At 35.9% G+C, this 15,575-nt stretch overlaps 1 protein-coding gene and 1 long non-coding RNA gene across 5 annotated transcripts in view; both read left to right on the top strand.

Annotated features, from left to right (window-relative positions):
• The window catches only part of BBOX1 (gamma-butyrobetaine hydroxylase 1), a 112,507-nt gene that overhangs the window by 28,289 nt on the left and 68,643 nt on the right, over positions 1 to 15,575 (top strand). For all 4 annotated transcript variants that reach the window (XM_079101868.1, XM_079101867.1, XM_079101869.1 and 1 more), the window contains one exon: positions 4,546 to 4,744. In XM_079101868.1, coding sequence (XP_078957994.1) covers positions 4,546 to 4,744 — 199 coding nt within the window. The remainder of the gene's footprint in view (positions 1 to 4,545; positions 4,745 to 15,575) is intronic.
• On the top strand, positions 4,755 to 7,706 carry LOC306638670. Its single transcript, XR_013757529.1, has 2 exons — positions 4,755 to 5,328; positions 6,752 to 7,706. It is a non-coding gene; the product is annotated as an uncharacterized lncRNA (long non-coding RNA).

Here is a 15,575-nt window from a genome sequence, read left to right as displayed (position 1 = left end):
CATAAATCTACATAGGGCAATGTTGTTTGATTCATTCTGTTATTTTTTTCCCTTTCCCCCCCCCCCCCCCCCCCCCTCTTTTCCCTCTATACAGTCCTTCCTTCCTCCATTCTTACCACCCTCCTTATCCCTAACCCTAAACCTAACTCTAACCCTAACACTAACCCCTCCTACCCCCCCCCCCTTATATGTCCTCATCCACTTATCAGCAAGATCATTTGTCCTTTAGTTTTTTGAGATTGGCGTATCTCACTTAGCATGATATCCTCCAATTTCATCCATTTGCCTGCAAATGCCATAATTTTATCATTCTTAAGAGTTTTTTACATATCCTTAACATTTATACAAGAATCTAAATCTTTCTGTATTGCTAAAATAAACAATAGTGTTTGTATGTATGCATTGTTTTATAATGGAAAAAATAACTCATATAAATAAAAATTCTTGAAAAGATGTTATAAAAAGTATACTATCAAGAGAAGAAGAAAATGTTTCATAAATATATGTAATATATTCCCTAAGCAGATATTTCTTAAATACACAAATTAGTCATAATACAAACTCAAAGTTTTAAAAACAATTAGATCTTGTGAAAAAATTTTAAATCTCTATATATTGTATTTTGCTGTCACACAGTCACTGAAACTTTCTGAAAGGTGATACTGGCTTTAAATAAAACCAGAAAGGAATGGATCACTGAAATACATTGGCATGAATTAAAGAAGCTCAAGTTAGCTGATTTTTTAATGTGCAAAGCTTTGGCTCATTTCACAAAAGGTAAATAGTGATGTTGTTGCAGTGTTGTGCAATGAGCCCTACTCCTAATGTTTTCTCTGCATCTAAAATTCTGCCTGGGAGCCAAGGTTTATCTTTAAAAATACCCATGCTCAAACAAGTTCAGACAGTGTTCCTCATTTAACTTGCACTGCTTTCTGTATTACCTAGTAGACTTCCTTTATAAAGAGCAAGACAAACTATGGACATTTGGATGTAGGATTCAGAAATGCCTATGATGACAGCATTTCAAGTATCAAGTGTTTATGTAAAATTTTTGAAATTACAGACTTGGTGACTTGTCACCTGAATTTGATCAGATCTACAAATCATTAGCTATGTGCCTTGGACATCTGTTCCCTTCTTTATAACATGGCAATTCTGAAAGCATCCATCCCATGTATTGGTTGTGGAGCTAAAAGAAATGTTTGTGAAACTTATAGCACTGAGATTACTCTAAGAAAGTATTCAGCAAATATTAAGTATTTTTATTGTTATTATGGGTTTACTCTGTGCTAGGCACTGTGCTAGACTCTTTGCATAATCTCATTGCATGGTCACAAAAGACCTACCAGGGTAAATATAATTGTTCCTGCTTTATAAATTAGGAGACTGAAACTCAGAGAAGAGTCTGAGAAACTAGCTAGTAAAAGGAAGAACAATGATTAAAACCCATATTAGACAGGACATCCATGTTCTGCCCATGCCTGTCCTAATATAGCATCAGTCACATGTGGCAATTTAAGTTTAAATTAATTTAAATTAAATAAGATAAAAAATCAGTTTTTCAATTCCTCAAGCTGGATATCAAGTCTCAATAGCTATTTGTTGCTAGTAGCTATGACACTGGAAGGAGGAGATAATAGAATATTTCCATGATTGCAGAAAGTTCTATTGAACATCACTGTAGTTTATACCTGCTCTCTAGGTTGACTTACTCTCAATAGAAAGAAAAATGTGTTTTCTAAAAATTATAATAAATTTTCATTAGTAAGTTATAAAACCTTGGAAATAAAGACAATGTATTTGTTATAGATATTCATATTGACAATAGCTAATTCCATCCAACAGGCTCATAAAATGGACATGTTGTCTTCACACAGATTACAGTAGTGTCAGAAGACTAGAAGAATCCTCAATGGTAGTTTAGGCAAATTTTTGTCCAATGATAAAAAACTAATGGTGATGGACAATCTAAAGCCAATATGAAAATGCCAAATAATTCTCTTAATATTCATCCATCTCTAGTATTATGTGGACCCCTGATTTTCTTTTGAGACTCACTAAGTTAAAACTGTTTTCAATATTTTCTTTTAAAGTTTCTGGATATAGTCTATTTAGGGTTAAACTTTAGAAAGAAGATGGTGGACTGGTTATCTATTCCCATAACACTGATATTTTACCCAGGAAATTTTTCTCCTAACTGGAAACCAAATGACTTTCCTAGATAGGCAGTCAATATGCAATATGCATGGCATTTATCACCTTTAGACCTTTTTGACTGGCATCAGTTATTACAATGTAGGCCTTAAAAATGCAATGAGTAAATGGGAGTGGTAAAGCAAACAGTCACATAATTCAGTATTCAAAACAAAGTCAAGTAGATCCTCCTTTGAACAGAGTCTCTTTCATATAAAGCCAACTCTGTTTGGCTTTAGAAGAAATACTTGAGACATGAAGGAACAGACCTGGGTACCGTCATGCATGTAAGAGTAGTTGGGCATCATAGAAAGAAACTTAGAAAAAGAGCAGAAGATCTGATACCTCTGTCGTACCTTAAACATTCATCAACTGCCCTATCTATCTTGTTGCGTTTTTTCATTTATATATTTTTTGTTAATGCATTAAAATAGTGGCATTTATTCTTACATTCTCATATATACACATTGCATAACGATATAATCTGGTCAATTTAATTCCCCATTACCTCCCTTCCCTTCCCTCCTCCCTTCTCCTGAACTCTTTCTTTTACCTCTACTGGTCATATTGTGTTTTAATTGTCAGCTTCCATGTCTGACTCTCCCATAGACTATGAGTTCCTTAAAATCTATTGCCTATTCACACTGGCATGTGACATGGTAAAATGTTTGGTTTATTGAAAAGAAAAGTCAACAAGTAGTTATTGGGTAGCTAATATGCTCAAGAGATGCCATCCTCCCCCTCTCAAAAGAAAAAAAAAAAAAGCAATTAAGTTCATTATTCTGAAATCCCCATATCTCATTGTTTCTCTTGCTTCACCCAACCTTCTCTGGTCAAATGCAACATGGCCCATGTGCTGGCCTGCTTCCCTTTGCCAAGGTGACTTAGTTACTATTTTGGTTAGTCCCACAGAGAGAAAAGAGTTAAAGTGAAAAATTAGGAAACAGTGACTAGATATCAGTTTGACTTGCTAAAATGAAATAGTAAGTCACTTGAGTCTTTAGAATCTCTTCAATACTAAAGAGAATTAACAGGGTCTAATAGAATTAATACATCTGCCAGGTAGACCGAGTTTGGAATTTAGATCTTTAAAATTCTGGTTCATTATGCAAGCTTTTATACTTAGCAACCCAGAAACATTGGCAATATATGCATTAATCGCTTAATTTGGTCTTCCTAAATACCCATACCTACTCATTACTGCAAATGTCCTCATGCAGCTAGCTGGTTGAAGAACAAGAAATGGCTCAGCAGCTGCCTGTATCTTTGCACTACTGAAGCTACTAATTCCTAAAATAACTCCTATTTCTGAAGAGCCAGCCATGGTGACACCAAAGAGAAAATGATAATTCACAACTACAAGTGGCACTGACCCATTATCCATTCTTAAACTGAGGGCTTTGGGGTTGGTTTCCATAATGTGATATAGTTCCTTGGTTGGAAAAGAGAATATTGCCCAGGATGATACTGAGATCATATGTTCTCATGCTGTCACTTGTTAGGAAGATTTGCCTTCCTAAGGCAATTTCCTTCCCAAGAAAGGAAGAAATGAAATGGATTAACTAGCATTTGGTCTTTCCTGAATCAGTTATTAATATCTGAGTTATTTCTCTTGGAAAAATTGCATTTCCTCTGTGCTCCATTTCATTTGGGAGAGCCTGGTTTGCAAACCAAATATTTTTTACATTTGCTTTTGTTATGCTTTCTCAAGTCAACATTTTTATAAGTATTTCATCATCAAGAATGAGAGGGTTAAGGAAATGCATTTGACTTTATCTCCTTTGTACCACCTCCAAAATATCTATGCCTCCCAGGAACACACCTTCATCTTTCCTTCACCATGACCAACGCTCACTGACCCCTAAGAACAACCTGATCCCAGAGACAGTTTTATAACTTTTAATCAGGTGAAACAATAGAAAGAAGGAGCTGTACCTACTTTCCTCCCAGAATAAGCATATGCTGTTCTAATCCACCATTCTGATTTTATCATCCATCTGAAGTTGAGAAATAGAACTTGGCTGTTAACACTCACAGTATCTCAGGGTCACTTCTAAGCAGTGTCCTGGCAGAGAATTTCTAAGAACGTAGTTAAACAACATTCCCTCAATAAATGGAATGTACTGAATACTAGTTATGTGCCAGACACTTATAGCAAGAGGAATATCATAGACTGGCATGACTCCCAGGAAGCAAGACCTGGAAACAGGCATTCCTGGTTATAACTAGCATTTAGTAATCTCCATGATCAATCAAAGATCAACTCTAGTGACCTAGTCCCTTCTCTAAGGTTTTTGTCTTATATAAAACCAACATAATCCCATATGGTTTCTTCATTTCCTTAATTCACAGAACGTCAATACTGGGGTTCAGAGCTCAAGCTACCTACTCTAAATTTTGAAGATGTTTTAAGAAATGATGAACATGCATACAAGTGGCTTTCCAGCCTCAAGAAAGTAGGCATTGTGAGACTCACTGGAGCATCTGACAAGCGAGGAGAAGTAACAAAACTTGGGAAAAGGATTGGTTTCCTCTATCTCACTTTTTATGGGTGAGTTACCAAATGGTTTGTATTCGGCCATCACAAATACAGTTTGATATATTTCCCAAAGGAAGTACTCGTTTGGTAGAAGATACAGTAACGTCCATGATATCCTAAGCCGGAAGGAAGTCACACAGAAAGAAGAGTCTAAAAGTAGGATTTCTCTGAGAATGATTAGAATTTTTAAAAAGTCTAAAAGCTCAAAGACCTCAGGCAACAAAGGTGATGTATTACTCATGCTGCCATAACAAAATGCCACAGACTGGGTGAGTTAAACAGAAATTAATTTTTCTCACAGTTCTGCAGCTGAGAGTCCAAGATCAAGGTACTGGCAAACTTAGTTTATGGTGAAGCCTCTTTTTCTGGTTTTCAGCTGGTTCTCTTATTGTTTCTCCATGTGGCCTTTCCTCTGTGCACAGTATACTCCACTATTCTTTCCTCTTCTTATGTAGACAACCAATCTTTTTGGATTAGGATGCTACCCTTAAAACCTTATTTAACCTTAATTACCTTGTTTAAGGCCCAATATCCAAATACATTGGATGCTTGGGTTCCACAGATGAATCTGGAGGACACAATTCAATTCATAACAGGTAGGATGAAAGATTATAGTTCTCTAAGACTTTTTAAAAGTAATCAACTTCATAAATGTTACAGCTTATTAAAGTTTTACCTCTCAAGAGTTGGCACAAAATAAAGTTGGATCCTAGAGAGTTTAAACCAGCCACCAGATGTTGTAAAAAGATAAAATTAACATCCAGAAAATTTAGCCTATGTGTGCTTTAGTATAACAGGAAATATAATTAATTTTAACTTTGGAATAAGAAACTGTTTTCATAAGAATTTTCTACAAAGTAACATTAATTACCACTTATCTGAAAGTGGGTGGGGTAATAACTGAATTTCTAATGGCTAGGGTGAGCACCTCATGCAAGATGGATACAATTACTTTTAGACTAAGAGTACAGAGCATTGGAAGTGGGAGAAAGAGACCTTCAAAATCCAAAGGTTGCAAACTGGTAGCATACAAGCTATATTAAGATGTGTTTGGTTTGGCGCACATGATGTTGAAAGAAAATGAAATTAGTTGTCAACACTTAAAAACTAGAAGTCTTTAAATTTATATGGCTCTGCCTTTTCTTGAAATATCAAATCTAGCAACAACTGAACCCACAAGCCAGCAAGCCAACAGTCTTCTGGACATGAGCAGAGGCTAAAACTTGAAGACTTTTCCAAAGTCCACCCCATCCCAGGCCTGTAAGGGCCTTGCTAGCATTTGAATTTGCCACCCCAATCTAGAATAAGACATTGTTTAAGATAAACAAAGCATCAGAAAAATTTAATCAACTACCCTTAATAATTTAAGTAAGTTTGTTAATGGCAGAAGATTCCATCTACCCTGTTTAGACTTGGACAACCTAGTCTCTACCTCCTTCCTAAGAGTTTGCTTATACCAATTGTATATTTGTATTCTATAAAATGTTTACATCCCCTCCATCTGCAAGAATTTGTGCTATCATAGAAATTACATTGCTAACAACAAACAAAAGAAATAGGAGAAAAATACTTGAAACCATTAAGAACTTCAAGTGTTTCTTGAATTCTTACAAGATCTCTGAAATAAATATTGCCCTTCATTTCACTAATATGGAATCTGTAGCCCAGAGAATTTGTAACCCAGGTTCTCACAAGTAATAATAAAGTAATGAAGAAGTATAAATCTGGGTTTTCCTCTTCGTGTTTCTAATGTTAACATATGAAGAAAGTATATAGAAAATATGTATTCAGTCACTATAAAAAAACACTTCAAAATAAATTTATTTCACTTAGTTTTCATTTGCTAATAACACTTTTGAATATATTCCAACATATTTCACAATTTCATAATAGGGAGTAAATTTAGGGGGATTCTTTTTTGGAGTTCCCTAACTCCACCCAACCACCCGCCCATCTCACTAGGGGTCAGAATCTTATTCCTGATTTATGATTTGTCTTTGTTTTGTTTTGTTTCTACAGGTCCTGTAAAAGGACTGAATAACTTGGCCACTGAACTAATATTGTGAAATTTATTGGAATAAATACTAAAGGTCTGTTGTCAAAACAAATCAGACCTCCTGCTACTATTCCATTCCCTATATCCAGGACCTTCCCATCTAACTAACAATGTTGATCTACCGCATCTCACTCACCTTCCTCAGATGATCACATTTCTTCCCAGAATTTCTCAAACAATACACAAGCCAAGAAATGCCTTTCTTGTGACATGAACCCTAAATCCACCATGGATTACCAAAATCTATCTCCCTCTCTCTCTCTCTCTCTTTCTCTCTCTCTCTCTCTCTCTGTCTCTGTCTCTCTCCTCTTTTTCTCTTTCGCAATTTTTAATTCTCTACCTCAAGAACTTAGAAAACAGTTTTGTTGTGGTTGCTGTTATTTCATTTGCTTATTTGTTTGCTGCTGTTGTTAAGAGAGTATTTTCTCCAAAGTCATCCCTCTTTTCTTGTCCTCTTTACCGTAATGTGGGAAAGTGATATTGAGGTTTGGGTAATATGAGATTTAAAAGAATATTAAGGAAAGCTAATGTCCCTTAGTAGTATGAATTAACTAAACCAGTGGGTCTCAATCAGGACTGAATATTGGAATAGCCAGTTTTTTTTTTGTTTTTTGTTTTTTATAATAGACACATCTGGGTCCTATCTCCAGATATTTTTCTTTAACATGACTGATATTTGATAAGAAAATTTGATATGATTTAAAAACCCAGCAGATAAGCCAGGAGCAATGACGTGTGCCTGTAATTCCAGATATTCAGGAGGCTGAGGCAAGAGGATCACAAGTTCAAGACCAGCCTGAGCAACTTAGTGAGACTGTCTCAAAGTAAAAAGTGAAAAGGGGCTGGGGATGTAACTCAGAGAGGTAGAGTGCCACTGGGTTCAATACCCAGTATTGAAAGAAAAAAAAAGGACACAAAAACAACTCATCAAGTGATTCTCATGTACAGACAAATTTGAAAACCTCTGATTGAAAGGAAGGGATACTTCAAGTCAGGCCGGTCTCAATTGCAATAGAACTTGGGTGTTTTATGTTCTCTGAACTCTCACAACTCCATACTCTAAATAGTATTGATCAAGTTCTTCTTCTGTATTGGCTATGTCTGGACATGGCTTACCTTCAGAACAGAATTGACAACTGCCTTAAACAGGTCCCTATCTTTCAGATATTTGTTTCTCTGTTGAAAATTGTCTTACTCTTGTTTGGGAAAAGCAACTGGCTGATGAGTGAGCAAATGGAATAAATAAATGAGGACAATAAATTATGGGAAATTATGGAAAAGAGGGACTATCAAAACTAAAAAAGGATTCAGGAAAGGAAAGTGAAAGCAAGTTCAACATAAACTTTGCTTTTCATGCAAATTTGTCTAGGAACTTTGTAAGGGTTCTTGCTTAGATGCCAAAAACAATAGTAGCTTGTCGTAGGTGCCAATTTTACATGCCTCCCTAGGGAAATGAATCCCATCTCACACTTTTCCATTCAAATAGCTACTAGTTTGGAGAATTTTAAATGCATGGGCTTAAAATGAGAAATGAGAATAGCTATTTTTAGTTCTTGGCTGTCTTCTCAATTGTTAAGGGTTTGGAAGGAAAAAAATGAAATTTCAAAATTTTATGTAGTCTTCATGTATATGAGGCAAGAAATCAATGTTTCATGAATAAATGCATTTCTAGATGTTTTTAAAGGACTGTAAAAAAGCAGATGAATGCAATAATTATTAGAGCATTTCATAATCATAAACTTATGTTCAACTAAATCAAAATGGTAATAGATTAAGCAAAAAAAGCACACATCATTTTCCCCATCTGTGTTTTCTCAGATGCTTGTCATTATTTTGTCAGCACATCATCTAGGAAATGTTTTTTTTTTCATGCAGCCATATGAAATGCTCAGTAACCCTAATGCCTTGATGATGAAAGCTTTCCTGGAATAGACATATAAGGGCTAATAAATAAAATTCCACTCTCAATTTTGTTAAATATATGTAGATCAGGAGAGTACTATAAAAAACGTTTACCTTTTTAGAATTTAAACCTTTGGTTTGGAGTAACATAGTTTTTATAGCATGGAACAAATATCCTCATCCCATTTCTTTTCCTCCCTACTAAAAAAAAGAAAAATTGATAACAATAACTTTCTGAAACCTTTCTGCGAAAGGTGATATTGGTGAAAAATATTTGAATTTTATGACATGATTTAACCTAAAAAGAAGTAGTCACCATAAGCTATCTTCTATCTGGATATTGATATCTTCAATGACTCCATCAAGAATATTTTCAAGTATGCATCCTACAAAATGAATTCCCCTCCCCAAAAAAACACTGCAATTGCTGTCAAATAGATTTTTTTTTTTCAGTACTGTGTGTTAGGGATTTTGTTCTAAATAAGACCTGAGTCTGGAAATGGTGGTATAATACATATCATGTCTTTAGAACTAACTCAGTGCCTGACAGTTATCTCTCAAGAAATTTTAGTGAAAAGGGAGTGTATATATGCTAAGATACTAAAGACTTCCATCAGGGCAAAAACAATAAAAATTATTTCTTAACATTGTTGATCTAAGTCCTCAGTTCAAAAATTAACCTTATCAGTAACTTGAAATGACTCTTCTTCATCAGAAAGTCAAATGGAAGAAAATCACCTTCCAACCTTAGCTAGAAAACTGTTTCCTTCCAGAATTGAGCTCGAAAGTTCAGGTTTCCTTTTTTTCTGAGAATGTTTTATTTGCTGGTGCAAGCAAATTGCATTGTTAAGACATTGTTAATACATGTAGCACAGGGTTTGAGTGATAAGAATAATCGAGTGAAAATGAAAACATTCCTTCTGAAATGTTAACTTTAAGAATCAAAGAAGGCAAGAGACAGTAACAAAAGGAGGTAAAAGAAAGTAAATACAAGTCTTGGTGGCTATCAAATTTTATCTTGTGGAACATTGCACAGAAACTGGACAACTGCTGAATAACATTACTTATAAGACCACAAGCTGTCGTAGAAAAATATAAATAAATACTTTGGAATACTTCTTTCCAAAAGTTTAGGAAAGAATTGAGGACTGAACAACCCACAGCATCTGTATTGCATTACTACCCAGAAAGTTGTCAGCAGAACCAACAGGGAAACAAGTTTAATTGTGGCTTCTCTGAAAGCTATTTGTAGGTGAGAAATTGACCTAAGTACTTCATGTAATTTCCCAGATCTCTCTGATTCTCCTCCACTGAGGACTCATTTCACTCCTTCTGCAGAAGTGTTTTCATACCTGTCATGCCCTTTGAGGTCCTTGGATGAAAGTTTGCTGGGAAATGTGACCACTGCTGCCCAGTTTTGCATCTGCATGAGTCTTGAGCATCCTTCATCAGATGAATAAAATAAAGTCAAGCAAAAATGTTTCTAGTGGGCTGTTTGTCAGCTACCACAGCCAGACCAGTTAAGAATTAACAATATTGAAATGGTCTCTGGGGAGTACAAAGATATAGGCTTTCCAGCATCTACTGTATTTCTGCAAGCTTTTCTGAAAGGCGTCTGAAAGCCAGCCCAGCAGCATTTCACACATTAGGCTGAATTAGAGATGGAGGATGTCTGAGAGAAAAAGATTCTTAGTCTTTGGCATCTGGCCCTTAGAAATCGCTCCTGCCATTAGCACTGCCTCCAAATCAACTTTGAAATAGCTTCTTGCTTGTTATACATGTTATGGGAAAAGCTTGTGAAATGTGGGGATGGAACCAGAGGGAAAAAAACCAAGTTTACCCGTTTTGTTGAAATTTCTAGCCAAAAATATTGCTTGAGAAAACCACACAGCCCTTCTTGAATAAAAATGTCCTGTGGGTTATGAAAAAAGCAACCTAGAAGCAATTCGGACTTGGGAAGAAAACAAAGACGACTTGTCTGAGTTCTGAATTTGGTTGTATTCCTATCCTGCTTTGTGAAAAATTCATTCTAGGATACCTTAATGAGTTATTTTAAATAAAGTACTGACAACACTGACTACAGTGTTTGAGTAGGATGGAAATCTTTAAAATGTGCATTCTAGTAAGTATTAGGATTTCTTATAGCCATCATGAACCCCAGCTTATGTTATCAGCCAAGAACCAAGCCCTGGGGTTCCCTTCATGGTATTAAGTTTCATAGTAATTAATGCAGCTGCCAGCAAAACTACTTAAGTATGAGGTCATCTCATGAATGGAAGGAAAAATAATTTCTGTCTCATACTCCTCTGGAAATCACTTATGGAAGTTTTTGAGACAACTGTTATGGTTTAGATGTGAGGTGTCCTCCTAAAGCTCATGTGTGAGACAATGCAAGAGATTTAGAGGTGAAATATATGGGTTATGAAAGCCTTAGCCTAATTAATGCATAAATCTAATGATAGGAATTAACTGGGTGACAATTGTAGGCAGATAGGGTGTGTCTGGAGGAGGCAGGTCATTGGGGGACATGCCTTTGGGGTATATATTGTGTCCATGGTGAGGGGAGACTCTCTGCTTCTTGGTACAATGTCCCAAGGTGCTTTTCTGTGCCATACACTTCCACCATGATACTCTGCCTCATCTTAGACTCCAAGGAATGCAGTTGGCCATCTAGAGACTAAAACCTCTGAAACCGTGAGCCACAAAATAAACTTTCCTCCTCTAATTGTTCTTGGCAGGTCTTTTGGTCACAGCAGTGGAAAAAGCTGACTAAAACAATAACCTATTGAGGCAGCTCTTCTCCAGAAGTCCTCTCTGACTCCCGTTATCTCCCTGCTTATATTTTGTGCAGCCAGGACAGGCCACTGTCTTTGAAATGGGTAAAATGATTTTCCATTAAGCACCTTTTATGTACTAGGTATTGAGCTCAGCTCTTTACAGTCATTATCTTGAATCTTCAATTCCTTTAAGAATCATTATTTCCCTTTAATCATGAGGCAGAAGAATCAGGCAAATCTGATTATAATCCTAAGGTTACATGACTCAACAGGCTGAAGTCTTTCCTTCGTACCATGCTACCTTGGTGGTTTTTCATTATCTAATATTTTCCTCATAGTTTCTAATGTCATAATAATTTTTTGACTGTCAAATGTGACTTTGACTCATATTTATAGCTCAGATGTAAAGAAATAATTACACAGAATTATATTGAAAATTTGCAAACTATGTCACAATTTCCCTCCATTCTTTTAAGTTCAAATGATAGTCAACTATTTATGCAAAGGAAAAATGACAATGGTTACAGATAAGTTATCACAAGGAAAGCATTATTTTCATCCTTTCACATATAAATCAAAACTAGTATCCAACTCTTTTTTTTTGCATTTTTTTAATTAAAAATCATAAATTTATATATGGCAATGTTGCTTGATTCATTCTGTTATTTTTTTCCCTTCCCCCTACCCCTCCCACCCCTCTTTTTCCTCTATACACTCCTTCCTTCATCCATTCTTACCACCCTCCTTATCCCCTAACCCTAAATCTAACCCTAACCCTAACGCTAACTCCTCCTCCCCCCATTATATGTTCTCATCCGCTTATCAGCGAGATCATTCGTCCTTTAGTTTTTTGAGATTGGCTTATCTCACTTAGCATGATATTCTCCAATTTCATCCATTTGCCTGCAAATGCCATAATTTTATCATTCTTTATGGCGGAGTAATATTCCATTGTATATATATGCCACAGTTTCTTTATCCACTCATCAATTGAAGGGCATCTAGGTTGGTTCCACAATCTGGCTATGGTGAATTGAGCAGCTATGAACATTGATGTGGCTGTATCTCTGTAGTATGCTGATTTTAAGTCCTTTGGGTATAGGCCAAGGAGTGGGATAGCTGGGTCAAATGGTGGTTCCATTCCAAGCTTTCTGAGGACTCTCCATACTGCTTTCCAGAGTGGCTGCACTAATTTGCAACCCCACCAGCAATGTATAAGCGTACCTTTTTCCCCACATCCTCACCAACACCTATTGTTGCTTGTGTTCTTGATAATCGCCATTCTAATTGGGCTGAGATGGAATCTTAGGGTAGTTTTGATTTGCATTTCTCTTATTACTAGAGACGTTGAACTTTTTTTCATATATCTCTTGATTGCTTGTACATCTTCTTCTGTGAAGTGTCTGTTCATTTCCTTAGCCCATTTGTTGATTGGATTATTTGTATTCTTGGTGTAGAGTTTTTTGAGTTCCTTATAGATTCTGGAAATTAGCACTCTATCTGAAGTATGAGTGGCAAAGATATTCTCCCACTCTGTAGGCTCTCTCTTCACATTGCTGATAGTTTCCTTTGCTGAGAGAAAGCTTTTTAGTTTGAATCTATCCCAGTTGTTGATTCTTGCTTTTATTTCTTGTGCTATGGGAGGCCTGTTAAGGAAGTCTGATCCTAAGCCAACAAGTTGAAGGTTTGGACCTACTTTTTCTTCTATAAGATGCAGGGTCTCTGGTCTGATTCCGAGGTCCTTGATCCATTTTGAGTTGAATTTTGTGCAACTCTTATTCTGATGAAATAAATTAAGCATAATTTGACACCCCCAATACACACACGCAAAACTATTAAAAATATGCCTAATGTGGAATTCTCATAAATTATTCATTTTCTAAAATGCACTGAATTCTTAGTTATTCATAATGAAAGACTTTGGGGCTTCTCTTGGAGCAAAGTATAAGCTTTTTCTGTATGCTTTTAGAGATGGTTGACATCTCTCTCTTATTACCTGTCTTCATTAAACGCATTTTAAAAAGCACCTTTATGCAATTTTGTTTTTTCCACCTTTATTGAGACATGATAGACAAAAATTGTGTATAATTAGGATATATTACATGATGTTTTGATTACTCTATATACTATGAAATGATACATATCCATCACTTCACATAGCTACCTTGTGTGTGGGAGCCTACATTATCCTCTTAGCAAATTTCAAGTATATATTATTATTATCTATATTTCAAGAATATTAACTACAGTCACCATGTTGTGATGAGGTCTTAAATATTCATAAGAGAAAGTTTGTGATTTGTAACCAATATCTTCTCTTTTCTTTTCTCCACCTCTAATTCATGGTAATCACCATTTTATTCTCTATTACTATGAATTCTCATGGCAAAATATAATATAGTATAGAGAAAGTCACACAGACAAGTTGCAGTTTAATTATTATAGGGCAAACACTCTTAAACACCACCCAGATCAAGAAATGGAATATTGCCAACCATCCCAAAACCCATCCATGTGTCCCCACCAAAAAAAAAGCTTCATTTCTCTTCAAATGTAATGACTGTCCAGAATTTCATGGTATTTGACTCCTTCCTATACTGATTTAGAGTACTATCATCCACATGTGCATCTCTCAGCACTACTGTTTAGTTTCTCTACTCTGTAATTTTTTTTATCTGATTTTCTCCCTTATACTTAGTTCAAGAAAATATGTTTACTGCTCAGCAAAAATCCTGTGTCAATGAATCTATTTATTTTGATTAAAGCTCATTCTCTTGAAAATTTCTCAGGAATTCCCTGAATTCTTATATGCTGATTGCAGTTTCAAGTCTTTCTTTATACTTGAAAGTGAACTTGGCTAAGTATAGAACTCTTGGCTCATAGCATCTTATGTCAGTATGGTTTATTGGTTATCTAATTTTCTTTTCCTTTTGAGTAATTTGATATTTTTACCTGGATGATAAATAAATTCTTTTTTCTTTAAAGCTGTGGTTATTTTACAGACTGTTGTTTGATTGCTCTTGGACAATTTATCTAGGGAGGATATGTGCAGTTTCAATTGTTTTTTTAATTTCAAGGAATTTTTCTTGAATTGTAGTTTCAGTACAATTTAGTGATTTAGTGTAGTTTCAGTACTTTTTAGTGATTGTTCTTTTATTTTTCAGGACTCAGGATAATGCATAGATTAAATCTTCTTTGCCTGTCTTCTTGTTACTTTTTTGTCATATCCATTTTATCTCTTTTTTGTTTTGGATATTTAAAATTTTTCTCCTTTTTATCTCCTGGTTTAAAAAAGCATTGGTACCAGCATTCTAGTCCAGGGACCTAGAATTTTGGAGGTCCCAGTAGCCAAAATTTGGCCACCTACCACCTTGAGAAATCAACTGGACAGACAAAAGGGGTGGTAAACAAAGAAAAGAATTTATTTAGTGTGGCCACACTGGGAAGAAAGAGGAAGACCAGCGTTCTAATCCCTGTCTTTGGAGGATTGACAAAAGCTTTGGGATTTCACCGGGGAATAACAAAAGCAGACAGCAAGAAATATTCATAGTCAAGTCATCTTGATCACACTGTAGTCTGGCTGATCGTTATCTCAGGTCTGATTTCTGTGAGGTCCTGATTTCAGCAGGGAAATCATTATTGCTTGAGTGCGATTCCTATAATGAAATGAGCGCTCCAACTCTGTGTTAGTCAGCTTTTCATCCTTGTGACCAATTACTCCTTCAAAACAACTTTGAGGAGAAACAATTCATTTTGGCTCACAGTATCTGAAGTTCAAATCATGGTGGACCAACTCCTTAGCTCTGGGCCCAAGGTGAGACAGAGCATCATGAAGAAAGAGTGGGATAGAGGAAAGTTGTTCCACTCATAACTGTCCAGGAAGGAGAGAGGGGCTGTGAGAAAGGGCTGCAGGGAAGAAAAACTCTACCAGGGCATGTCCACAGTGACCCACCTCCTCCAGCCATGCCCTACCTGCCTACGGTTACCACACAGTCAATCCATTCATCCTAGGATGGACTGATTAGATTACAACTCTCAAAGTCCAATCATTTTACCTCCAAACATTCCTGCATTAACCCAGGAATTTGGGGGGGGGGGGAACACCTCA

This window comes from Sciurus vulgaris, assembly GCF_902686455.1.
Source record: "Sciurus vulgaris genome assembly, chromosome: 11".
Lineage (NCBI taxonomy): Eukaryota > Metazoa > Chordata > Mammalia > Rodentia > Sciuridae > Sciurus > Sciurus vulgaris.
This window is presented reverse-complemented; position numbering and strand designations above follow the sequence as displayed.